General features: G+C 50.7%; 1 protein-coding gene across 2 annotated transcripts; it reads right to left on the bottom strand.

The window, feature by feature from the left end:
- Positions 1 to 1,177: 1,177 nt before the first annotated feature.
- Positions 1,178 to 15,255, bottom strand: LOC142296019 (perilipin-2-like). 2 transcript variants are annotated; one of them, XM_075339206.1, is made up of 8 exons: positions 15,160 to 15,255; positions 15,012 to 15,063; positions 3,790 to 3,985; positions 3,267 to 3,349; positions 2,931 to 3,183; positions 2,524 to 2,705; positions 1,866 to 2,000; positions 1,178 to 1,788 (listed from the first exon to the last, which is right to left on the bottom strand). In XM_075339206.1, the coding sequence occupies exons 2-8, from the start codon at positions 15,045 to 15,047 to the stop codon at positions 1,417 to 1,419; spliced, it is 1,257 nt and encodes a 418-aa protein (XP_075195321.1). In that variant the 5' UTR covers positions 15,048 to 15,063; positions 15,160 to 15,255; the 3' UTR covers positions 1,178 to 1,416. The 2 variants fall into 2 exon arrangements, with proteins under 2 accessions (XP_075195321.1, XP_075195312.1); XM_075339197.1 differs by lacking the exon at positions 15,160 to 15,255 and having other exon boundaries at positions 15,012 to 15,115.
- Between the last annotated feature and the right edge of the window lie 11,147 nt (positions 15,256 to 26,402).

Raw genomic sequence — 26,402 nt, 5'->3', positions numbered from 1 at the left:
ATTATGCTTATGGGTGCATATTGCACCTGACAGGTTCTCTTTAAATTTAAGAGATGCAGTATATGAAAGGACTGCACAATTCACTTTTGGTAAAGTATTAATATTTATGAAAAGATATTTACACTTATGGCTTTGCATGCAAGCTAGGATGTCATTTGGAAGACATGCTATAAACTTACTCTCTACGAGTATGGACAAAGGGGAGATCTTCCCTTATAACCAGGCAAATGTTAAAAGGGAACATCATTTTGTTACCTGATCTGAGATCAGCATAATGTAGGGGCAGCGATCCTGATTCCAGTGGTTTAGGACTTACTGGACTGCTGAGTAGTTTGGATAACATTGATCAGCAGTATAGCATTAGATTACTATTTGGCATGCTGCCTTGTATTCCAGTATATTTATGAGCTCTGTACAACTGCAGCAGAGAAAACAGATTTTAATCAAAATAAACAGCTCAGTAAGTGACATGTTAGTATTTGGGTCTCTATTATGCTGCTCTCAGATGAGGTAGCAAACACCCACTGACAGATTCCCTTTAAGTGAACAATGACAGTTCATCACCTGTTATGCTTGCTGAGTATCAGTGGAGTCTGTCCTTCTACACCTATCACCAGTGGTGAAACAGCAGGTTACAGGCTCAATGCAGAGTCTTTACAGATCCAGAGAAGGACCTGTAGACTTGAGCCTGCTGAGCTCTGCTTGCACAGCCCATGCTGGAGCTACAGACTTCTGAGTAGTATCATGCATGCCATGTGTGGGGGTTGGGTCTCAGGAACCAAGCCTCCCTCAGTCATTAAAACTATAGCTACAATCTCACTGGCTAAAGTAGCATGTCATGAGCAACATTACACACTGCTAATTCAAATAAAGACATTGTATTTCTAAGTCTCTTGCAAGTGTAAAGGGTGCAAAGTTTATTTTTTTTGGTATTTTACAAAATTTGATCCCCTGGTTGCTTCAGATGTAAGCTTTTAGAGTCTGAAATGGAGATCTTCAAGCTCCTGTATGAAGATTTCCCATTCCTCCCACCATGTTTAGATCTCTAGTCATTCGCTAGGTTTTATTACCCACAGATTGCTATAGGAGCACCATTTTAGGGAGTCAAGTCACAATGAGTGCAAGTTAAAACCAGATCTTACATTTGAGCAACTAATGTTTGTACACGACAGACAAGTCAATGCAGCATTTTATTAATACAAAAGTAGACAATATAAAGTTAGTGTACATAGTGTAACATTGATACCATATTTGTGAAGATACAAAAAACATCCAAGAGTAAGACAAAAGTCCAATGTTAGAGACAACTCCTTTCACATTTGACAATCTGAGGACCAGTAACTGGCATAGACCAAGGTGGAAGATGCAAACTAAGGCAAGTAATTTAGTGGTATTTGCCCATTAGGCACTTCATTTTTAGTCCTCTTTAACTGAATCTCCCCCATCTTCTTGCTCCCCATGTTGGCTACTTGCCAGTTTGGGATAAAATGGACCTACCAGCCAATTTAGTGGAGTGTTGTTTATGAAGTAGTCCATAACATCATCCATGCCATCCTTTATTTTAGTGAACATGTCCTTAGTGGCGGTTAAGAGGCTGTCCGATATTTCTCTGAAGGAAAAAGCAGAGTGGAAGTTTTGATAGATATCTGCAGCCATGGCACTAATACTCTGAGCCTTGCTCTGAATATTTTGTGGAAGTCCTTGGACACTGGAGACCAGAGACAGACATGTGCTTTGCAGGTGATGAGTGAGACTACGGGCAATAGTCAGTGTGCGGGATTCCATTTGCTGTAATGAGAAGACGACATGTTATATTTCCAGTATACAGATGATGCCTAGCATAAGACTCAAGGGAGTGTCATTACCTCTGCACCCTCAGTTTCCCCACCAGCATCTTCTCCAGTTCCTTTCGTCCACTCCACCCACTTGCTGAACATCTTCTCTTGAGCATCATGGATCTTCTGATTTGCACCATTCATGTTTTTTCTTGCATATTCAATCTGAAAAGAAAGTTATTTATGTTCATGGAAGACAGGTGTGATTATATGCACTACATCTGGTTTTACACCAGTATGCATTTTCCCCCTCAGGAAGTACATGTGGGTGTAAAGCCCTATTAGTACTTCATGTCAACAATAAGGGAGCTTTGCCTATGACAGGCTTTTTGTACATGCCTACAGAAAGTAGGAGAGTCCCAATTTGATGCTTTATACCTGGAGATAAGGTTAAAGCATTGTAGGCTTTACAGTCCTTTATTTCTAGAACCCGCTACTCCTGTACATGGTGGTGGCCTCTAAAATTCAAATTAGGGGCTGATCTGCAATACAACCTGTAGAAATGGTGTCTTCTGGTGGCAGGGAAAAGATTTTCTGAACATATGAATGAGTGAATCTAGGCTTGTATTGCAATGCTTCGTCCTAAATACTGCAAGATATCTAATCTGCAATGTATAGCTTTTTGGCTCAATTAAAGTTTGTCACTCCACGAAAGTTAGTGACGATGTTTACAAGTACATGTACTAACCAGGTCAAGTGTGTTCTGGAGCTGAGCAATGGCTTCCTGACTCCTGCATTTGGCATCCTTCATCCTAGTCAGGGCCTGTTGGTAGACACGCTTGCGGGCCTTTGTAGAGAGGGATCCCAAGCGCACATAGTAGCCAGGCTTATCTTGGGACACAAAGCCTTCTGTTTCAGTTGCTTCCTTGGCTATAATAAGAGAACTTTGTTATGCTCATATTTAACAGCTTGGATACACTTTGTGGAGTCAGCAATATAAACCTTGTGGTTTACTACTTGTCAGGACACCCTTAGCTTCTTCAGCAGAGTTGAACTATAATGCAGTTGCTTAAAGTAAGCCAGGTGAGCTAGTATTTTGGCTACGCCAGCAAATGCGGCTTATTCTGTGCATACAAGTTAAGCAGTTTGGCTTACCAAGTTCTTCATCTGTTGGTGGCAGGAATTGTTCCAGAAGACATTCAGACCTAGTTAGTGCAGAGTCCACACGGTCGCTCATGATCTTCACTACACAGCTTCCAAGAACAGTATTAATGCCGCCATTTACAACAGCCTTAGTCATCTCCACACTGTCCTGCACAGCTCCCTTGGTTTTATCCACTACTCCTGTGATACTATGGATAACAGCATCTCTGGCACCAACAACTGCTTCTGAGGCATTAGCCACAACCTAAAAATATACAAGATGGGACCTCTGTAATCTGACAGTAGGTGAAGGGAAATTTAAGGCTCTGCATGATTTTATCTGCTTACCTTTTCAGGAGGCTGATACAGAATAGGCAACCTTTCCTCAATCTTGTCCAGTCCAATACAGCCAATGTTGTTTGCCAGAGCAACTGAGGAAATTAGATTTAATACAACAGTCATTGTATATAAAAGCTAGCAAAGCTCTTGTGGGAAATACTAGGTATATGGTGATATTTGGCCTACTTGCCACACTAGGAGAAAATTACTGACATGTCTAGAATGGCACACCTCTATGCACTAATGCCACCTAGTTATACACATCTCCTGATATTACTACAAAATACCTGGGATTGTATTGTCCCATGTCATCCCTCTGAAACTCAACCACAACTCCCATGATTGCTGTTTTGGCAGGGGGGGTGGTGGTCTATATTGCAACCATCCTTACTATATTTCCAATCATGTTTACCTGCATCTTAAACATTAATAAATCCATATGGTATAGATTTTAGTCCCAAATACTGTATATACATTAGGGGTTTACCCAATCCCACCAAGTAAAAAACCACCATCAAGACGCTAAACCTACTTTGAGGCTCAAGTTTCTGCAGGATTGGCATGGCGCTGGTGATGGCCACCGAAGTGATGCTCTTCACACTTTTCTCTGCGATGTCACATACAGATTTCAGGTAGTGATGGTTGTCTTTAGTGGTCACATAGGTGGAGGACACCATGTCATATGTAGAGCTCACAAATGGGAGGTTTATCAGCCTTACCACCACATTCTAGGGATGGAACATGGGAGAATAAAAGAAAAACACAAACAGACTGGTCATGTAAAACAAACATTTACTAGCAATTGTACTTTGAGAAATTCAGAATTGCTCATTTTCAACCTTTGCCACAACACAAAATGGTTCATGGCAGAAAAGAATATAAAAAAAATGTTCCTGTGCTGAGAGCCTTACAAATGTATGCCTGCCATGTACTGTGTAAGACCCTGTGCGCACTAGAAAATGGACCTTCATCCTCTGAAAGATTACTGCACCTGTGGCAAAAAACTGCAGCAAGCCGCACCCGAAAACTGCATGTTGTTTTACCCGGAATGTCCCTGCATTATTTTGATAGCACGGGGAGATGCTCACCTGACCCTGCTCTGTCCGTGGTGCTGAAGTCTCCAGCGATGCTTGTCCCATGTGGCTGTCTTTGGCGCTCTGCTACTTATGACCCGACCCAGCTGAGCATAACTGTATAGACATGAGCCAGTCTGGAAGCAGGAGACCAGCATCCAGAGGCAGCCTCGCTTGAGAAGGAGAGTACAAGATCAGCAGTGACTTCAGTCAGCTGATGTGCAGTGACAGCTGGAGTCCTGCACCTGTCAGCGCAAAGCGCATGAGTGAAGTGTCGCGGGCGGGGAGGAGGGTGTCAGCACACCGCGCTCACCCCTTCTGCTCGGGTCCGGCAGTTGCTCCTGGTGGCTCGAGCCGTGGGCCGGATCCCGGGGTGTCTCGAGCGACACTCCTCGCCCGTGAGTGAAAGGGGGTGTTTGTTGGGTGTGGGGATTGTTATAGTTCGTGACGCCACCCACGGTTGTGGTGATTGCACCACCGCTGCTCAGTGTGGGGGTCCCGGGGATGGTGATGCGGAGCAGCCAGGTGTTGTGTTGCCCCTCCGTGGGTAGGGGTTGGTGATCCCGGGGCCCGGTGATGAGATGTGAAGTGTAGGGCCTGGAGGGCGCAGGGGCGCGGGGGCAGCGCTGTGCCTTGCGGCACTATGGTACTCACTCAGCCTGACACACGGACACAGTTTGTACGGTAAACCAACGGCTGGTAGGACGGTCCCACAGACGGCTGCACCTGCACTCCCGGTAGGTAACGGTGACGTTTCTCTTCCTTGCACCTATGTTGTCTGATGGTAGCGGTGGATTCCCTCCGGTTACCCGCTCCCCGACTGCAATCTGGGCCGGAGGAGCTCTACACTTTGCCCGCAGGCGCTGGCCCTGGGGAAACTTGTGCCTTGGCGGTGGCGGTGTCTCCCCGGTAATGGTCGGGCTGTTGCCGTCAATCGGGACTTGGTTGCTGGGGGATCTGCGTCCCCGTCACTGACGGATTTGGCAAATTTGGCGACTCCTAGCCTTGCCGGGGTCCGAGAGGCCCCTGCCCTGGTGCTGACTGTCCTTCGGAACACTGCTCCAGACCACCGGGCACACAGCCAACGGGGTCCTTCCAGGAACTTCCAAACTGTCCCCCTCCAAACAGTCACCGCCGTCGCTGACCTTGCTGTTCTGGCCCTACACACGGCTGGGCTCTCAGGCTCTCTTTCCTTCTGTCACTTTGCTTGCTTTCCTCCTTTACTCCCTTCACTTTCACTTTGTTGTTTACTTTAGCCCCTGCCTGGGCTACTCCTCACTCCTTCCACTTCCTCCTCCCTCACTCGACTCTCCCTGGACTCTGCCTGGTTACTTCCTGCCTCCAGAGTTGTGAGCTCCTTGGTGGGCGGAGCCAACCGCCTGGCCCACCCCCTGGTGTGCATCATCAACCTCTGGAGGACGGCAACAAGGATTTCTGGTTAGCAGGTGTGCCTACCTGGAGTGTGGGGTGTGGTGGTGTTGTGACCTGTGTCCCCTGGCTTGCCCAGGGCGACACATTCCCCCTTAGCAAAATGCAGACCGTCCGCGGGCTGCCGTCCTACACCGGTTTTATTTTTCTGTGAAAAGGGGATAACAAGGGTTAATCAAACATCAATAACATTTTTAATCAAAAACTCTTCCCAAACGGGAGGCACATTTTCTTAAACGTTGCAACGGTATACGGTCACGGTTTCCGCTCTCTCCCACCTAAGCAACCTGGCCCTGATGCTGCCCCTAAAACCCAGGCAGCACCCCTTGACCCACAGTCCAGCACAAGTTACCCGAGCGGGATCTGTCCTTCCCCCCTCCAGAGGGTGGCCACCGGTTCCTTTGGTGGCTGGGCCCTGGCCTGCTCTGCTCAGGGCCCTCCCTCCAACCTGCCTCTCCGGAGGCGGTATTGCGGAAACGGTAACGGTACCCAACATATTTACAAGCCACTTAACGTTTGTGGTTGCCCTGCAGAGTTCACGGGCTTGTCCATGGCTAGTTCCCATGCAGATAAACTTAAACGGTCCCCACGGGGACAACGGTGCCGGCTCCAGCCGGTTGCAAATCACACGGTGAATCAGGTGAAGTACTCGGTCATTTTCATTTTCATCATTTCAAACTACACACAACACTCTTTTACATTTGCGGACCCCTTTCATTCATAGAACGGTCTCCCTGTACCTAAGTGGGGGTCTACCTAGGTTGGAACGGGTGGACCTTCGGGGCCCGGTGTCAGTGGTACTAGACAGTGGGGTAGAGGGAACAATCGGTTCCTCCTCCCGGCTATAGTGTGGAGCAGGCGGAGGTGCAGGGGGGTTGGGTACAGGTTCATCCCTGGGCACTGGCACGGGTTCTGGCTCACGGTTAACCGCTTCCACTACTTCTTCATCCACGGGTTGTGGGAACAGTATCACTGGAAGGATCACCGCGACGTTCTGTGTAGGCCAGTTTGCTGGGAAGTCACCCATTACAGTGTGGATTACCTCTGCTGCCTTTTCCACTGGTGGAGAAACCGGTACTTCAGCTTCTGCTTTCAATACTGGGGGGCATTTTTTTAGATGGTCCCGAGAAACTGTGGCCAGGGTGCCCCCTTGGTCACGACTGATCTGGTAGGTTTTCCCATTGTCCCACTCGGTGGGTTGTACGACGTAAGGGACTTGCTCCCACTGGTCATCCAGTTTGTGGGCTTTTCTCTTCCGTTTCAGCACCACATCTCCTGGCTGGAAAGGACCTGCAGGCGCCTTCTGGTTGAACCGGTGCTCTTGCTGTTCGACTTCGGTTTTTCTCTACATACTCCTGGATTTGCCGGTACTGGGCCCTCCTCCGACTCTCCCACTCTGCCGTCGAAGGGAGTGCTTCCAACCCCATCTCCAGATCCACCGGCAGGCGGCCAGGCCGAGCCCTCATCAGATACGCTGGGGTGCACTTTGTCGAGCTGGTTGGGATATTATTGTACATGTCGACCAAGTCGGTTAACTTTTCCGGCCACATGTTCCGTTCTTCCAGCGGTAGCGTCTTGAGGAGCCCCAGGACCAAGTGATTCATTTTCTCGCACATGCCGTTGGTTTGGGCGTGGTACGGAGTGGTCCGGATCTTCTTGCAGCCGTACAACTGGCAGAATTCGTGAAACACCTCTGCTTCAAAAGCCGGGCCTTGGTCAGTCAGCACCTTCTCGGGGTACCCATGAGGTCGGCAGAAATAAGCCTGGAACGCACGAGCAGCAGTTCGACCAGTCAGGTCCTTGACGGGGACTACCACCATAAATCTTGAGTAGTGGTCTACCATGGTCAATGCGTAGGTGTACCCACTTCGGCTAGGGGTGAGCTTAACATGGTCTAGGGCGACCAGTTCCAGCGGCTGATGGGTGACGATGGGATGTAACGGTGCCCTCTGGCTAGTCTCGTCCTTTCTCCTCAGCGTACAAGGACCGCACTCTCGGCACCAGGCTTCCACCGATTCACGCATCCCACTCCAATAGAACCGCTCCCTCAACAGCATCTCCAGCTTCTTCCACCCGAAGTGGCCAGCACCATCATGGTATGCCCGCAGTACAGTAGCGACATCAGCCTGAGGAACGATCAACTGGCATATTTTCTCATGGGTCTTCGGGTTGATCAGCTCACGGTACAGCCTCCCTTGGTGTAGGTAAAGCCGTTTCCGTTCTTTCCACAAGCGTTGGGCTTCGGCTGGAGCGCTAGGGTCCATTCCCATGGCGCCTTGTTCCACCAGAGTCTTGACAAGGCGGACAGCCGGCGCTTGGTCCTGGGCGTCCTGCCACTCTTGACTGGGCCGCGGGTCCAGATCCACCCTTTGCTGATATACCTGTACCCTCTCAGTAGGCGGCTGGTGAAACGCAGGCAGCTCAATCTCCTCGAGGTCGTCGTCCTCACACCCCTCTTCTGACAAATGGGGCATCCGGGAGAGTGCATCTGCATTGATGTTGACACGACCAGCTCGGTACTTTATGGTGAAATCATAGTTGGCTAACCAGGCTACCCACCGCTGCTCCAGCGCGCCCAACTTGGCCGTGTTCAGGTGAGTTAACGGATTGTTGTCCGTTAACGCGGTGAATTTTGCTGCCGCCAGGTAGTGGCGGAACCGCTCTGTGATAGCCCACACCAACGCCAATAGCTCGAGCTTGAAGGAGCTATAGTTCTCAGGGTTCCTTTCGGTCGGCCGGAGTTTTCGGCTGGTGTAGGCAATCACCTTCTCCTTTCCATCCTGGACCTGGGACAAGACCGCTCCTAGCCCCACGTTACTGGCGTCCGTGTGGAGAATGAACGGGCGCCCATAGTCAGGGTACGCCAAGGCCGCCTTCAACTGGCCAAAGGACTCCTCATGCTTGTCCTCCCACAACAGTGGGGCTCCAATGGGTCTACCACCTTTGGTCTGTCCCACGAGGAGATCTTGCATGGGGGCAGCCATCTTCGTGTACCCCTTGATAAAACGCCGATAGTACCCTACCAGACCCAGGAACTGCCTTACTTCCCTCACTGTGGTTGGTCTCGGCCAGCTCTGGATGGCAGTGATCTTCTCAGGGTCGGGGGCAACACCATCCGCACTCACCACATGTCCTAGATACTGCACCCTGGGTTTCAGCAGATGGCACTTCGAGGGCTTCAACTTCATCCCGAACTTGGCAAGGGACGCGAACACCTCGGCCAGGTGCTCCAGATGGGCTTCATACGTCTGGGAATAAACAATCACATCATCCAAATACAGCAGGACGGTCTCGAAGTTTAAATGTCCCAAACAGCACTCCATCAACCGTTGGAAGGTCCCGGGGGCATTGCACAGCCCAAACGGCATGCTATTGAATTCGCAGAGCCCCATCGGGGTGGTGAAGGGGTCTTCTCCCGGTCCTCTGGGGCCACGGCCACTTGCCAGTATCCGCTGGTGAGGTCAAGGGTCGAGAAGTAGTTTGCAGTTCTCAGTGCAGCCAAAGATTCTTCAATACGAGGCAATGGATAGGCATCTTTATGGGTTATCTGGTTGATCTGCCGGTAGTCCACACACATCCGCATGGTACCATCCTTCTTCTTGACCAGTACCAACGGAGCGGCCCAGGGACTACAACTGTCCCGAATAACCCCTGCCTCCTTCATATTCTTCAACATATCTTTGGCACACTGGTAATGTGCAGGGGGAATAGGTCTATACCTCTCTTTGATAGGGGGATGTTCACCCGTGGGAATGTGGTGTTGGACCCCCTTGATCCGCCCAAAGTCTAGGGGGTGCTTACTGAAAACCTGTTCGTACTCCTGCACTACCCTGTGTACCCCTGCCCTGTGATGTGTAGGGGTATCAGTGCCCACATGTAGCTGTTGGTGCCACTCCTTGGTGTCCCCCTGGGGTGGGGAAGTGCTGGTGGTAGGTGGGAGTGTGGATGGACGGGCTTCCTGGATAGTGTGAGGGTCCAGGGTGAGCAGTTTGGCAATGGTGGCATACCGGGGGAGCCTGACTTCTTCCTCCCCACAGTTCAACACTCACAGGCACTCTCCCTTTCTTCACATCTACCACCCCTCGGGCGGCCACTACAGTGGGCCAGTGCTCGGAAGGCATGGGCTCCATCATCGCAGGGTAGTCACGCCCCTGAGGCCCTACTGCTGCCCTACACCAGATCATCATCTCACTCCACCAATCTCCCCTCCTGTTGAGCTTACATGCTGGCGGTACATCAGGGCGCGGATCTCACGCTGCACAGCCCTCTGCCGGCTCCCCGCCGCCGTGGCGGCTAGCCGTTGCAAAAGGTTCAACACATCAGCCATGCAGTGTTCCATCACATTGGTTCCCAGCACTATTTTCGGGTTATGATCACTGGGTTCATTCATGATCACAATCATGCCCTGATGTTGCAGTTCAGCTTGCCCCACTGTCATAGCCACTTCTTTATACCCCACCTGGGTCAATGGAAGTCCATTAGCGGCAATCAAATTTATACTAGGGTCTGGAGGCGCCAGCTCGTCTGTGGGCCAATACTGCTGATACAACGTGTACGGTATGGTAGTTACCTGGGATCCAGTGTCCAAGAGAGCCATCACTGGTATGCCGTCCACAGCCACGGGGATGATAGGGCGGGCCCCGACATATCGGTCTCGCCAGTCCGGGGGGCCACGGTGTTCTACTCCTGAGGATTGGCCCGGGGCCCCAGGGGTTGCTCGTTTAACGGGCACTGTCGGTAATAATGGCCCGGCTCACGGCACTTGTAGCAGATTGGAGGTCTGCTCCGCGGGTTGTTAACGCTTCTCCGCTGCATCCAGGGAACATCTTCGGGACTGTCAGCGAGCTGTATCTGCGCTGGGGGCTGGGATCTGGTCAGAGGTTGCAGTGCAGCAAGGATTTTGGCAAGGTCTCCGTCCAGGCGACGGACCTGGGCGGCCAACTCTTCGGCGGTGCTGCTCGGGGCTGCAGGCATTACAGAGGTTGGTTTGGCTGAGGCCGCCATAACAGGAGCTGTCTCGATGGGCCACGGGACGGGTTCCAGAACTTCAGCAGCTAGGGGCTGTAGTGCTTTAATAGCCCGCTCCTTTAACACAGCGAAGTCCACATCAGGGTGTTCTAGGGCCCACAGCCGGAGTTGTTTACGATCCTCAGGGGACCTCATCCCCTGCGCAAATTGCTCCACTAACATCTTGTTGCTATCCGCCTCATTAGAGTTCACCCGCTTCAGCGTGCGGAGGGCGGTCTGCAGACGTAGAGCATAGTCCCGAATGCTATCCCCAGCTCGTTGCCGGCACTGGTAAAACTGCATCCTCAGCTCAGCTTCGGTCCGGGTCTCGAAGGCAGTCTGTAGCCTCTCGAAGATGGCGGCTACAGAGAGCCGGTCCCCCTCGGCCCAGGTCTCCGCTTCCTGCTCCGCCGCACCGGTTAACTGGCCCAGCACTATCGCCGCACGTTGCTTATCAGTCAGGGGATACAGCTCTAGCAACGGGTTAAGCTTCTTCCGGAAAGCCTGTAGGGCATCCGGTTTCCCGTCATACTGCGGTAGCCAGGCAGCTCCGGGTGCATAGGGCAAGGAAAACGGCATGACCTGAGCAAGCGCGGGGGCCGCGGCACCTCCCGCCGGTACAACCGGGACTTGGGCAGGCCCATTCCCATCCGCGTGTGCCGCTGCGGCTGCGACCACCGCTCCTCCAGCGGCTCCGTCGGGCGCAGACATCTTGTTTCCGTCCCCCTTAGCTCTTTCCGGCCCCTCCTCTCGGGGCGGGGTTTTGGCCTTCGCGCTTCTACTGCTCGAGAAGACGCTCGAGCGGGAACTTTTCGCGCCAAAGATGGCGGCTTCTGAAATTTTTCTGCCGGATGCCTCCGGCGGTAACAAGGCGCACCTCTACCTGACGGCAGAGCGGTAAGATCCTGTTCGTGACGCCAAGTTGTCGCGGGCGGGGAGGAGGGTGTCAGCACACCGCGCTCACCCCTTCTGCTCGGGTCCGGCAGTTGCTCCTGGTGGCTCGAGCCGTGGGCCGGATCCCGGGGTGTCTCGAGCGACACTCCTCGCCCGTGAGTGAAAGGGGGTGTTTGTTGGGTGTGGGGATTGTTATAGTTCGTGACGCCACCCACGGTTGTGGTGATTGCACCACCGCTGCTCAGTGTGGGGGTCCCGGGGATGGTGATGCGGAGCAGCCAGGTGTTGTGTTGCCCCTCCGTGGGTAGGGGTTGGTGATCCCGGGGCCCGGTGATGAGATGTGAAGTGTAGGGCCTGGAGGGCGCAGGGGCGCGGGGGCAGCGCTGTGCCTTGCGGCACTATGGTACTCACTCAGCCTGACACACGGACACAGTTTGTACGGTAAACCAACGGCTGGTAGGACGGTCCCACAGACGGCTGCACCTGCACTCCCGGTAGGTAACGGTGACGTTTCTCTTCCTTGCACCTATGTTGTCTGATGGTAGCGGTGGATTCCCTCCGGTTACCCGCTCCCCGACTGCAATCTGGGCCGGAGGAGCTCTACACTTTGCCCGCAGGCGCTGGCCCTGGGGAAACTTGTGCCTTGGCGGTGGCGGTGTCTCCCCGGTAATGGTCGGGCTGTTGCCGTCAATCGGGACTTGGTTGCTGGGGGATCTGCGTCCCCGTCACTGACGGATTTGGCAAATTTGGCGACTCCTAGCCTTGCCGGGGTCCGAGAGGCCCCTGCCCTGGTGCTGACTGTCCTTCGGAACACTGCTCCAGACCACCGGGCACACAGCCAACGGGGTCCTTCCAGGAACTTCCAAACTGTCCCCCTCCAAACAGTCACCGCCGTCGCTGACCTTGCTGTTCTGGCCCTACACACGGCTGGGCTCTCAGGCTTTCTTTCCTTCTGTCACTTTGCTTGCTTTCCTCCTTTACTCCCTTCACTTTCACTTTGTTGTTTACTTTAGCCCCTGCCTGGGCTACTCCTCACTCCTTCCACTTCCTCCTCCCTCACTCGACTCTCCCTGGACTCTAACTGCCTGGTTACTTCCTGCCTCCAGAGTTGTGAGCTCCTTGGTGGGCGGAGCCAACCGCCTGGCCCACCCCCTGGTGTGCATCATCAACCTCTGGAGGAAGGCAACAAGGATTTCTGGTTAGCAGGTGTGCCTACCTGGAGTGTGGGGTGTGGTGGTGTTGTGACCTGTGTCCCCTGGCTTGCCCAGGGCGACACAGAAGCGACAGCTGATCTCATGCGGCTCACTTCACTTGCAGCCTGACCCTCACAGTGAGCAGTCACGGTCTATGGCGCTCTGTGAGTGTCAGGTGTAGCAGAGCTGGAGGAGTCATGGGACCTTGTGTGGATTAAGTTGGACCCGGAGGGCTGTTATTGGTGGGGTTAATAAAGAAGTCAAAGAGGGGGCTTTATTGTCTTTTCACATAAAGGATTTTTTCATGCACAGCGTTGACCTCACCAGCACCATGCTAGTACCCACCCATAATCTTGCGCCTGCGCATTTAGCTCACCGGCACGAGCAGCTATGTTTTCTGCTCTGGCCGCAATATGGCAAAGCAAGCTGCACGAGCAGATCTAACTGCACAGGCACGAGATATGAAAATGTGACGAGGAGGAAGACTGAGGGAGTCATCCCATCAAAGAAGGACGACAATCAGCAGCAAGTGGGGGATAAAGAAACAGAAAATGAGCCCGCCCATCTGGCCAACCAAGGTAATTAGTATACCTAACAGCCAAGTTTTATAAAGTTATTTTTGGGGGTCTAGAAGGGGAGGGGGGAGAGGGAGTGGGGAGGGGGGGAGGGGGGGGAGGGGGAGTCAGGGCCAAGGTGCACCTTCATAGAATGCAGCCCAGGAGCTGCAGAAGGTGATTCTTTTAGTTTAAAGGGAACCTGTAAACACTTTTTGGTATATAAGCTACGGCCACCACCACCAGGCTCTTATATACAGCATGTTAGAATGCTGTATATAAGAGCCCAGGCCACTGTGAAAACAAAAACACTTTATAATACTCAGTCATACGGTGGGCCATATGGGCGTCTCCGTTCCCCGGTGCCACCTCTTTCGGCCATCTTTGTCACCTGTCTGAAGCCTGTGTGCATGACGCGTCTACATCATAGACACTCACCGATCCTGTGCAGGTGCACTAAAGTACTTTGATCTGCCCTGCTCAGGACCTGAATGCCGGCGAGTGTGGATGACGGACGCATCATGGCTAGAGAAGGACAAAGATGGCTGAAAGAGGCAGCCCCGGTACTGGAGAAGCCCGTATGGCTCACCACACGACTGTTAGGAAAGTAGTGTTTTTTTATGTTGTCACAGCGGCCTGAGCCTTTATATATACAGCATGTTAGAATGCTGTATGCAGGTCCGGTGGTGGTGGCCGCAGCTTATACACCAAAAAAGTGGTGACAGGTTCCCTTTAATAAAGCTCCTACTATTACAATAGGTGGCCTGGACAGCACTATATGAGTGTACACCACATGGATAAGTATTGTAGTTTACAAGGACATTCAGGGATGGCTGCAACCTGCACAAGTGTAAGGAGTGCACAATGTAACTGTACAGTCTTCACTTATGCAGTAAGAAAAACCCATGGACACTGGCTTTGTAAAATAGGGTCTCCATCCCAGTGGGATGTACTTCTAGTGCTGGGCAGCCCACCTGGTCTGGTAGTATGGGCACCAACAATAGGCTGTAAGCCAGACACTGCACCCGTGTGTGGCAGGCCCAATTCTAATACCCAGCAGCAATGCCCTCCAAGATCTGCTAGGTTGTGAGGGGCCTGTCATCTGTATGTTGCACCAGAGTTGACTATGCCCTTTATCATGGGGGTCTGCAGCACCCTACAGTGGTTTAGCTTACTGATCTGTATTTACAGTTACAGCTGCCTTTTCCCTCTGCTAGTTTTGAGATATGGTCAGTGAGTTTCCATTAGCTGCATAGATGTATAATGGACAATTTATATACACACACTTCTGTAGAGCCCATTACATCTCCAAAACCAGCCATAAAGTCAGTCACTGAAAGCAAACCGCACTGAAAGCTACATATCTGCAACATCCCCTGCCAGAAGTGGCCACTCCAACAGATCCTGTGCACCCGGGACAAGCACCAGCAGATGGCAGATACCAGAGAGCCAGTGCCTCGCACAGTGCATATACCAGGGAGACTGAGGAGCCACCTACTGCTGCACTAATAGTGAGGGGCTCAGACCCCACAGTAAGGGGCAGAGTATAAGCTCCACTACATCTGCCCCCTCCATGCCCAATATATACCAGGGTGGAAACATTACCTGCTGCTGCTGCTGCTGTTCCACTGTCTCAGCCATGTTGCTAGGAAAATACCTACAAAAAGTAAAGCACACGGTCATCGCCGAGAAAGAGCAAACACCACCAGAGATCTCTCCTCTAATCCCAGCACGGGCTGAAGCCGCCACCCACCTGCTCACTACAGCCACTGCCTGCCAGAGAGGAATGAGTCAATGAGCGCTCCTCGGGCGTCTGCGCTCTTATAGGCGGATAACCACGCCCACCTGACTATGCGCGGTCTCCGGAGGCTCCCTGCAGTCAGCTGACTGGTGACGTCACAGTCTGCTCTCCTGACTGAGGGCGGCTGTGCGCGGCGTGCAGGGGTCACGGTGTGACTGACAGTTGTGTGGTGAGGCCGGTAACGGGGGCGTGTTATGTGCTGGAGGAGCCTGTACACACGGCAGTTATTGTGGGGATAGTGGGAGTGGGGTCTGGTGTAATGTATGTATCACTTCTCCCTGCACACAGGGCATTAGAGCCCATACACAGGGCAGTTATTGTGGGGAGAATGGGAGTGGGGTCTGGTGTAATGTATGTATCACTTCTCCCTGCACACAGGGCATTAGAGCCCATACACAGGGCAGTTATTGTGGGGAGAATGGGAGTGGGGTCTGGTGTAATGTATGTATCACTTCTCCCTGCACACAGGGCATTAGAGCCCCATACACATGGCAGTTATTGTGGGGATAATGGGAGTGGGCTCTGGTGTAATGTATGTATCACTGCTCCCTGCACACAGGGCATTAGAGCCCATACACAGGGCAGTTATTGTGGGGAGAATGGGAGTGGGGTCTGGTGTAATGTATGTATCACTTCTCCCTGCACACAGGGCATTAGACCCCCATACACAGGGCAGTTATTGTGGGGATAGTGGGAGTGGGCTCTGGTGTAATGTATGTATCACTGCTCCCTGCACACAGGGCATTAGAGCCCATACACAGGGCAGTTATTGTGGGGAGAATGGGAGTGGGGTCTGGTGTAATGTATGTATCACTTCTCCCTGCACACAGGGCATTAGACCCCCATACACAGGGCAGTTATTGTGGGGATAGTGGGAGTGGGCTCTGGTGTAATGTATGTATCACTGCTCCCTGCACACAGGGCATTAGAGCCCATACACATGGCAGTTATTGTGGGGATAGTGGGAGTGGGGTCTGGTGTAATGTATGTATCACTTCTCCCTGCACACAGGGCATTAGAGCCCCATACACAGGGCAGTTATTGTGGGGATAGTGGGAGTGGGGTCTGGTGTAATGTATGTATCACTTCTCCCTGCACACAGGGCATTAGAGCCCATACACAGGGCAGTTATTGTTCCCACAGTGGGGATAATGGGAGTGGGCTCTGGTGTAATGTATGTATCACTGCTCCCTGCACACAGGGCATTAGAGCCCATACACAGGGCAGTTATTGTTCCCACAGTGGGGATAATGGGAGTGGGGTCTGGTGTAATGTATGTATCACTTCTCCCTGCACACAGGGCATTAGAGCCCATACACAGGGCAGTTATTGTGGGGATAATGGGAGTGGGGTCTGGTGTAATGTATGTATCACTGCTCCCTGCACACAGGGCATTAGAGCCCATACACATGGCAGTTATTGTGGGGATAGTGGGAGTGGGGTCTGGTGTAATGTATGTATCACTTCTCCCTGCACACAGGGCATTAGAGCCCCATACACAGGGCAGTTATTGTGGGGATAGTGGGAGTGGGGTCTGGTGTAATGTATGTATCACTTCTCCCTGCACACAGGGCATTAGAGCCCATACACAGGGCAGTTATTGTGGGGATAATGGGAGTGGGGTCTGGTGTAATGTATGTATCACTGCTCCCTGCACACAGGGCATTAGAGCCCATACACATGGCAGTTATTGTGGGGATAGTGGGAGTGGGGTCTGGTGTAATGTATGTATCACTTCTCCCTGCACACAGGGCATTAGAGCCCCATACACAGGGCAGTTATTGTGGGGATAGTGGGAGTGGGGTCTGGTGTAATGTATGTATCACTTCTCCCTGCACACAGGGCATTAGAGCCCATACACAGGGCAGTTATTGTTCCCACAGTGGGGATAATGGGAGTGGGCTCTGGTGTAATGTATGTATCACTGCTCCCTGCACACAGGGCATTAGAGCCCATACACAGGGCAGTTATTGTTCCCACAGTGGGGATAATGGGAGTGGGGTCTGGTGTAATGTATGTATCACTTCTCCCTGCACACAGGGCATTAGAGCCCATACACAGGGCAGTTATTGTGGGGATAATGGGAGTGGGGTCTGGTGTAATGTATGTATCACTTCTCCCTGCACACAGGGCATTAGAGCCCCATACACATGGCAGTTATTGTGGGGATAATGGGAGTGGGCTCTGGTGTAATGTATGTATCACTGCTCCCTGCACACAGGGCATTAGAGCCCATACACAGGGCAGTTATTGTGGGGAGAATGGGAGTGGGGTCTGGTGTAATGTATGTATCACTTCTCCCTGCACACAGGGCATTAGACCCCCATACACAGGGCAGTTATTGTGGGGATAGTGGGAGTGGGCTCTGGTGTAATGTATGTATCACTGCTCCCTGCACACAGGGCATTAGAGCCCATACACAGGGCAGTTATTGTGGGGAGAATGGGAGTGGGGTCTGGTGTAATGTATGTATCACTTCTCCCTGCACACAGGGCATTAGACCCCCATACACAGGGCAGTTATTGTGGGGATAGTGGGAGTGGGCTCTGGTGTAATGTATGTATCACTGCTCCCTGCACACAGGGCATTAGAGCCCATACACAGGGCAGTTATTGTTCCCACAGTGGGGATAATGGGAGTGGGGTCTGGTGTAATGTATGTATCACTTCTCCCTGCACACAGGGCATTAGAGCCCATACACATGGCAGTTATTGTGGGGATAATGGGAGTGGGCTCTGGTGTAATGTATGTATCATTTCTCCCTGCACACAGGGCATTAGAGCCCATACACACGGCAGTTATTGTGGGGATAATGGGAGTGGGCTCTGGTGTAATGTATGTATCACTTCTCCCTGCACACAGGGCATTAGAGCCCCATACACAGGGCAGTTATTGTGGGGATAGTGGGAGTGGGGTCTGGTGTAATGTATGTATCACTTATCCCTGCACACAGGGCATTAGAGCCCATACACAGGGCAGTTATTGTGGGGATAGTGGGAGTGGGGTCTGGTGTAATGTATGTATCACTGCTCCCTGCACACAGGGCATAAGAGCCCATACACAGGGCAGTTATTGTTCCCACAGTGGGGATAATGGGAGTGGGGTCTGGTGTAATGTATGTATCACTTCTCCCTGCACACAGGGCATTAGAGCCCCATACACAGGGCAGTTATTGTGGGGATAATGGGAGTGGGGTCTGGTGTAATGTATGTATCACTTCTCCCTGCACACAGGGCATTAGAGCCCATACACAGGGCAGTTATTGTGGGGATAATGGGAGTGGGTTCTGGTGTAATGTATGTATCACTTCTCCCTGCACACAGGGCATTAGAGCCCATACACAGGGCAGTTATTGTGGGGAGAATGGGAGTGGGTTCTGGTGTAATGTATGTATCACTTCTCCCTGCACACAGGGCATTAGAGCCCATACACAGGGCAGTTATTGTGGGGAGAATGGGAGTGGGGTCTGGTGTAATGTATATATCACTTCTCCCTGCACACAGGGCATTAGAGCCCATACACATGGCAGTTATTGTGGGGATAATGGGAGTGGGGTCTGGTGTAATGTATGTATCACTTCTCCCTGCACACAGGGCATTAGAGCCCATACACACGGCAGTTATTGTGGGGATAGTGGGAGTGGGCTCTGGTGTAATGTATGTATCACTTCTCCCTGCACACAGGGCATTAGAGCCCCATACACATGGCAATTATTGTTCCCCACAGTGGGGATAATGGGAGTGGGTTCTGGTGTAATGTATGTATCACTTCTCCCTGCACACAGGGCATTAGAGCCCATACACAGGGCAGTTATTGTGGGGAGAATGGGAGTGGGGTCTGGTGTAATGTATGTATCACTTCTCCCTGCACACAGGGCATTAGAGCCCCATACACAGGGCAGTTATTGTTCCCACAGTGGGGAGAATGGGAGTGAGGTCTGGTGTAATGTATGTATCACTTCTCCCTGCACACAGGGCATTAGAGCCCCATACACAGGGCAGTTATTGTTCCCACAGTGGGGATAATGGTGGGCTCTGGTGTAATGTATGTATCACTTCTCCCTGCACACAGGGCATTAGAGCCCCATACACAGGGCAGTTATTGTGGGGATACTGGGAGTGGGGTCTGGTGTAATGTATGTATCACTTCTCCCTGCACACAGGGCATTAGAGCCCCATACACAGGGCAGTTATTGTGGGGATAATGGGAGTGGGGTCTGGTGTAATGTATGTATCACTTCTCCCTGCACACAGGGCATTAGAGCCCATACACAGGGCAGTTATTGTGGGGATAATGGGAGTGGGTTCTGGTGTAATGTATGTATCACTTCTCCCTGCACACAGGGCATTAGAGCCCATACACAGGGCAGTTATTGTGGGGAGAATGGGAGTGGGTTCTGGTGTAATGTATGTATCACTTCTCCCTGCACACAGGGCATTAGAGCCCATACACAGGGCAGTTATTGTGGGGAGAATGGGAGTGGGCTCTGGTGTAATGTATGTATCACTTCTTCCTGCACACAGGGCATTAGAGCCCCATACACAGGGCAGTTATTGTGGGGAGAATGGGAGTGGGGTCTGGTGTAATGTATATATCACTTCTCCCTGCACACAGGGCATTAGAGCCCATACACATGGCAGTTATTGTGGGGATAATGGGAGTGGGGTCTGGTGTAATGTATGTATCACTTCTCCCTGCACACAGGGCATTAGAGCCCATACACACGGCAGTTATTGTGGGGATAGTGGGAGTGGGCTCTGGTGTAATGTATGTATCACTTCTCCCTGCACACAGGGCATTAGAGCCCCATACACATGGCAATTATTGTTCCCCACAGTGGGGATAATGGGAGTGGGTTCTGGTGTAATGTATGTATCACTTCTCCCTGCACACAGGGCATTAGAGCCCATACACAGGGCAGTTATTGTGGGGAGAATGGGAGTGGGGTCTGGTGTAATGTATGTATCACTTCTCCCTGCACACAGGGCATTAGAGCCCCATACACAGGGCAGTTATTGTTCCCACAGTGGGGAGAATGGGAGTGGGGTCTGGTGTAATGTATGTATCACTTCTCCCTGCACACAGGGCATTAGAGCCCCATACACAGGGCAGTTATTGTTCCCACAGTGGGGATAATGGTGGGCTCTGGTGTAATGTATGTATCACTTCTCCCTGCACACAGGGCATTAGAGCCCCATACACAGGGCAGTTATTGTTCCCCACAGTGGTGATAATGGGAGTGGGGTCTGGTGTAATGTATGTATCACTTCTCCCTGCACGCAGGGCATTAGAGCCCCATACACAGGGCAGTTATTGTTCCCCACAGTGGGGATAATGGTGGGCTCTGGTGTAAAAAAATAATAGCAAAAAAAAAATCAAACAAAGACATCCAAGGGTCTATAGATATCAAAGTGCGAAGTGCCTATTCCATGAATAAATATATATGATTAGTCCATCCTAACTGCCATCCAAAGGAGATATAAAGTACGATATGCAAGCTCTAGCAGCAGATAACCAGCAGGGGGAGCTCAGATAATTTATACATATGTAAATCTGAGTGGAGTGGGATAAATAGAAATGCAGAGCAAATAGGAAGAGAATATAGCTGCTGCAGTGGGCAGAAAATACATAAGAAGGCTGGTAACCACTGGGCAGAGCGAGCAAAGAAAATTCAAAGGTTTAATACAATGGAGATTGCAGCAAGAGCTTATGAGTAACATATATTACCTCTGTCCACACACCCACGCTTCCAACGTACGTTTCGTGTGAACTTCTTCAGGGAGGGTGTGGTGGAAGGGTAGGGGGATGGTATTTAAGCACATCGGCGGCCAGTGAATAGCTGAGCACAAATCAGCTGACATGTCGGGTGAGTCACAGCGCCGCGCATGCGTCCTCCACACAGGCCGTGATCAGGGAGGACATGGCAGCGGGCAGCGGAGAGAGAGCGTCGGCTGCCATCATGGAGATGGCGCCTGCGCTCCAGCTCCTATAGCCGCCAACATGACCACCCACGACCGTGCTTTGGAGCATGCGCACAGACTCAGGATTGGGACTTAGTCAATGCAGTATAACAATCCATATTGTCTCAATCAGGAAGATTATGATAGAGGGATTTAGGCTATGTGCACACGTTGCTTTTTTTTCAGCGCATTTTTCATGCGTTTTTCTAGGTGCGTTTTTTAAGACTTGTCAGTGTTAATAAAGTTGGTTGAACACAGACCTTTGGAAAAAAAAACCTGTGATGTCATTTCCTTCTCCACATTCTGTTTGGATAAATGGGAGGGCTTGGAATGGAAGGAGCACCATTTGAATTTTGGAAAAGTTGAAATAAACTTCGCGCACCGAGCCCCTTGGGTACCTATACGTCAGAAAACCCCCACAAGTGACCCCATTTTGGAATCTGCACCCCTCAAGGATTTTATTCAGGAGTATATTAAGCATTTTGAATCCACAGCTACTTCACCCAAAATGTTGCTGTAGCAACAATATTCTCACTTTTAGGCCCGTTTCACACGTCAGTGAAAAACACGCACATGTCCCTCCGTGTGCCGTGAATCACGGCACACATGGGTTGTCTAAGTGCAATTCGGGCTCCGTTCTCCGTGGCCCGTGATTGCACTTAGAGATTAACTCACCTGTGCCCGCTCCCACCCTCCATGGTGCTGATCGCTCCCGCGGTGCAGCATCCGGCTGGCGCTGACTCCCGCAGCAGCTGCTTCCGGGTCGGCTGTGTCGCACATCATGAATATGCGCGACAATAATGAGCCGGCTCAGAAGCAGCAGGCAGCACGGGCTGCAGAGGACATCGCTGGACGCCGGGTGAGTTAAAATGATTTTTATTTTAAAAGCACGTTTTTTTCTGGCACGTGTTTCACGGACCACACCACTGCGTGGTCCATGGAACATCAGTGATGCCAGAAAAAAATGGACATGTCTCCGTGCGGCAATCACGCACACGCGGGTACGCCGCACGGAGACACGTGCAGTGAAAAATCACTGACGTGTGAGCAGACCCATTCATTACAATGGGTCTGCGTATGTCAGTGATCCTGGTACGTTTAAAAAAAAGCACAAATGTACCAGAATCACTGACGTGTGAAAGAGGCCTAAGGCTATGTGGCCATGATCCAGCGACACGGCGTCTAGTACACAGTGTCAGCCTTCCTGCAGAGATGTGAGTGTTGTCCACGGGAGAACGCAGCTGCCCATGCCCACGATTTGGGTTCAGGCTGCTGTGGACTTTAGCTCTATGCTACCTGCAGAGAACACTCTCGTCTCCGCAGCATAAATTGACATGCTGAGGCTCGGGAAGCTGCGCCACCGGTCAGTTTATGCTGCGGAGAAAAGAAGCACAGTGGGCATGGGATCTCCAAAAATCCTTCCACTGTGCTTCTACTGCACAACGCAGCGTTATGGACGCAGGGAAAACACTCAGTGCCCATAACGCTGCAAACCCTGATTGTGGGCACACAACCTAAAAAGCGTCAATGGCTGAATGGATATCAAATATATATAACGTCCCACCCCCGCCTGCATATTCTAAGCTGGCACCTTTAGTACCTTTCATGTGGCACTAAAGGGTGCCTAGCTTAGTATTTATCCAATAAAAAAAAAAAAATGAAAAAAATGGCGTTGGGTCCCCCCTATTTTTGATAGCCAGTCAGGGTAAAGCAGACAGCTGTAGCCTGCAAACCACAGCTGGCAGCTTCATCTTGGCTGGTGATCAATTTGGAGGGCTCCCCAGGCTTTTTTTTAAATTTATAAATAAAGTATTAAAAAAAAAATAACGTGGGGTCCCCCCAAATTAGATCACCAGCCAAGGTGAAGCTGACAGCTGGGGTCTGGTATTCTCAGGGTGGGAAGAGCCATGGTTATTGGACTCTTCCCAGCCTAAAAATAGCAGGCCGCAGCCGCCCCAGAAGTGGCGCATCCATTAGATGCGCCAATCCTGGCGCTTCGCCCCAACTCATCCCGCGCCCTGGTGCGTTGGCAAACGAGGTAATACATGGGGTTGATACCAGATGTGTAATGTCACCTGGCATCAAGCCCAGCAATTAGTGATGTCACGGCGTCTATTAGATACCCGACATAACTAATTGACAGTAAACAAAAGCAAAAAAAATGACAAAAAAATTTTTATTAGAAAAAACACTCCCCAAATCATTCCCTTGTTCTCCAATTTAATAAAAAAATTTGAAAAAAATGGGTCCGCAGAAATCCATATGGACGTCCCACGTCGCCTCTGGACCTTCTAGAATATGGGGGCACGTTCAGGGAACGTATCCCCCATTTTCTAGGAGGGCAGATCCTCCATTTGAGGAGAGTGGGTGCCAAAAATCTGCACCCACTCTCCCCGGGTCACAGCTGCAGAGTGCGAGCAGCCAGCACAGCTCTCTGAACACTGTGCTGTCTGTAAGCTGCTCTGCTCATGTGACCGGCCGGCGTCTGCTGTGAAGGAGGAGGGGGCCGCGGGGGATCAGCGCTGCGACCGGACAGGTGAGGGGGAATACCGGGGGAATAGGGGGTGACCGGGCAGGGCCTGGGGGGCATTTTTCTGTCGCATGTGTTATTGCACATGCGACAGAAATCATAGGAGCAGGGCGGCCGGTGCGCTACTGTGCGCGCGGCCATGTTGGATTTTTGGGAGGGGGGGTCGGGGCGGGCACTTCAGCGACACCGGGGGCTTTCCTGGACTTTGCCAGGAAGTGAGGTCAACAGGAAACCTCTTGACCTCACTTCCAGGTAAATGCCTGCGTTCTGGCGTGCCGACAAAGGCCGCGGACCGCAACAAATAAGCAGCTCACTGCGGTGTAGCTGCGTTCTGACCTCACATCATTGATTCAATGGGGGAGAGAACGCAGCCACACCGCACAAAAGAAGTGACATGCTGCTTTTCTTTCCGCACCGATTTTTGGCATCCAAAACGCTGCGTTTAGAAAAGCAGCGTCTGCACTGATTTTTCGGCTTTCTCATACACTTTGCTGGGAAAGCTGAAAGCATGCAATTTGCCACTGAAACGCTGCGGTTCTAAACGCAGCGTTTCCGCAATAAAAAACGCAACGTGTGCACACAGCCTTAAAATAGAAAAGAAACAAAAAAACAGGGGCCCACATAAAAATATGTGAAGTAAACATGTGTAAGTGTTTTGCAAAACAGAGAATTATGTATATATATATATATATATATATATATATATATATATATACAGTTAGGTCCAGAAATATTTGGACAGTGACACAATTTTCGCGAGTTGGGCTCTGCATGCCACCACATTGGATTTGAAATGAAACCTCTACAACAGAATTCAAGTGCAGATTGTAACGTTTAATTTGAACGTTTGAACAAAAAAATCTGATAGAAATTGTAGGAATTGTACACATTTCTTTACAAACACTCCATATTTTAGGAGGTCAAAAGTAATTGGACAAATAAACCAAACCCAAAAAAAAATGTTTATTTTCAATATTTTGTTGCGAATCCTTTGGAGGCAATCACTGCCTTAAGTCTGGAACCCATGGACATCACCAAACGCTGGGTTTCCTCCTTCTTAATGCTTTGCCAGGCCTTTACAGCCGCAGCCACACTTCAGAATTCATCCGGCTACTCTTGTCTGCTGTTATGTCATCAATAAACACAAGTGACCCAGTGCCATTGAAAGCCATGCATGCCCATGCCATCACGTTGCCTCCACCATGTTTTACAGAGCATGTGGTGTGCCTTGGATCATGTGCCGTTCCCTTTCTTCTCCAAACTTTTTTCTTCCCATCATTCTGGTACAGGTTGATCTTGGTCTCATCTGTCCATAGAATACTTTTCCAGAACTGAGCTGGCTTCATGAGGTGTTTTTCAGCAAATTTAACTCTGGCCTTTCTATTTTTGGAATTGATGAATGGTTTGCATATAGATGTGAACCCTTTGTATTTACTTTCATGGAGTCTTCTCTTTACTGTTGACTTAGAGACAGATACACCTACTTCACTGAGAGTGTTCTGGACTTCAGTTGATGTTGTGAACGGGTTCTTCTTCACCAAAGAAAGTATGCGGCGATCATCCACCACTGTTGTCATCCGTGGACGCCCAGGCCTTTTTGAGTTCCCAAGCTCACCAGTCAATTCCTTTTTTCTCAGAATGTACCCGACTGTTGATTTTGCTACTCCAAGCATGTCTGCTATCTCTCTGATGGATTTTTTCTTTTTTTTCAGCCTCAGGATGTTCTGCTTCACCTCAATTGAGAGTTCCGTAGACCGCATGTTGTCTGGTCACAGCAAGAGCTTCCAAATGCAAAACCACACACCTGTAATCAACCCCAGACCTTTTAACTACTTCATTGATTACAGGTTAACGAGGGAGACGCCTTCAGAGTTAATTGCAGCCCTTAGAGTCCCTTGTCCAATTACTTTTGGTCCCTTGAAAAAGAGGAGGCTATGCATTACAGAGCTATGATTCCTAAACCCTTTCTCCGATTTGGATGTGAAAACTCTCATATTGCAGCTGGGAGTGTGCACTTTCAGCCCATATTATCTATATAATTGTATTTCTGAACATGTTTTTGTAAACAGCTAAAATAACAAAACTTGTGTCACTGTCCAAATATTTATGGACCTAACTGTATAGGTGAATGATAAGATAATAATACATATATACACTATATATGAGGAAGTGCAAAAGCATAAAATGTATTGACAAACAATTCAAAATGTGTAAAGTGCGCTTGGCTGAAAAAAGTGTAAAAATATAAAATATAAAAAATATAAGATAATGTGATACATATTAGTCATATAAGTATATGAAAATATGTATATAAATATATACCATATTTTTCGGACTATAAGACGCACTTTTTCTCCCCCAAATGTTGGGGGAAAGTGGGGGGTGCGTCTTATGGTCTGAATATAGGGCTGCGGGGAATGAGGGTTCTGCGGTGGAGCGGGTCATCGGCGGCACAAGCAGGCTGCAGCAGCTGACCACGTGGGCCCGCTCATTCCATATGCACACCCAGTCTCCCGCCCATCTCTCAGCGCTGAAGCCAGCGCCACAGGTCGGCGGGGTGATGGTCGGGGACGCGCGCATAGTAAACAGCCAGCTCGCGTGATCACCCCTGGCAACTACAGCCTGGAGTGATCATGTGCGGCTGTATTCACTGCTCCCCGTGCATCATCATCAGCGTGGGGTGCAGTGAATCATTGTACTCATCC

Source organism: Anomaloglossus baeobatrachus, chromosome 1 (genome assembly GCF_048569485.1).
Source record: "Anomaloglossus baeobatrachus isolate aAnoBae1 chromosome 1, aAnoBae1.hap1, whole genome shotgun sequence".
In the NCBI taxonomy this organism is placed as follows: Eukaryota; Metazoa; Chordata; class Amphibia; order Anura; family Aromobatidae; genus Anomaloglossus; species Anomaloglossus baeobatrachus.
Note: the sequence above shows the minus strand (reverse complement) of the source record. Positions and strands in the feature narration are given on the sequence as shown.

What these genes read in the sequence shown, in the direction of transcription:
- LOC142296019 (XM_075339197.1), bottom strand. Translation starts at nt 15,089, where the DNA reads ATGACCGTGTGCTTTACTTTTTGTAGGTATTTTCCTAGCAACATGGCT. An exon ending in TGTATCAGCCTCCTGAAAAG is followed by an intron (nt 3,184 to 3,266) that starts GTAAGCAGATAA and finishes GTATATTTTTAG; the next exon opens with GTTGTGGCTAATGCCTCAGA. An exon ending in TCCAGAACACACTTGACCTG is followed by an intron (nt 2,001 to 2,523) that starts GTTAGTACATGT and finishes CTTTCTTTTCAG; the next exon opens with ATTGAATATGCAAGAAAAAA.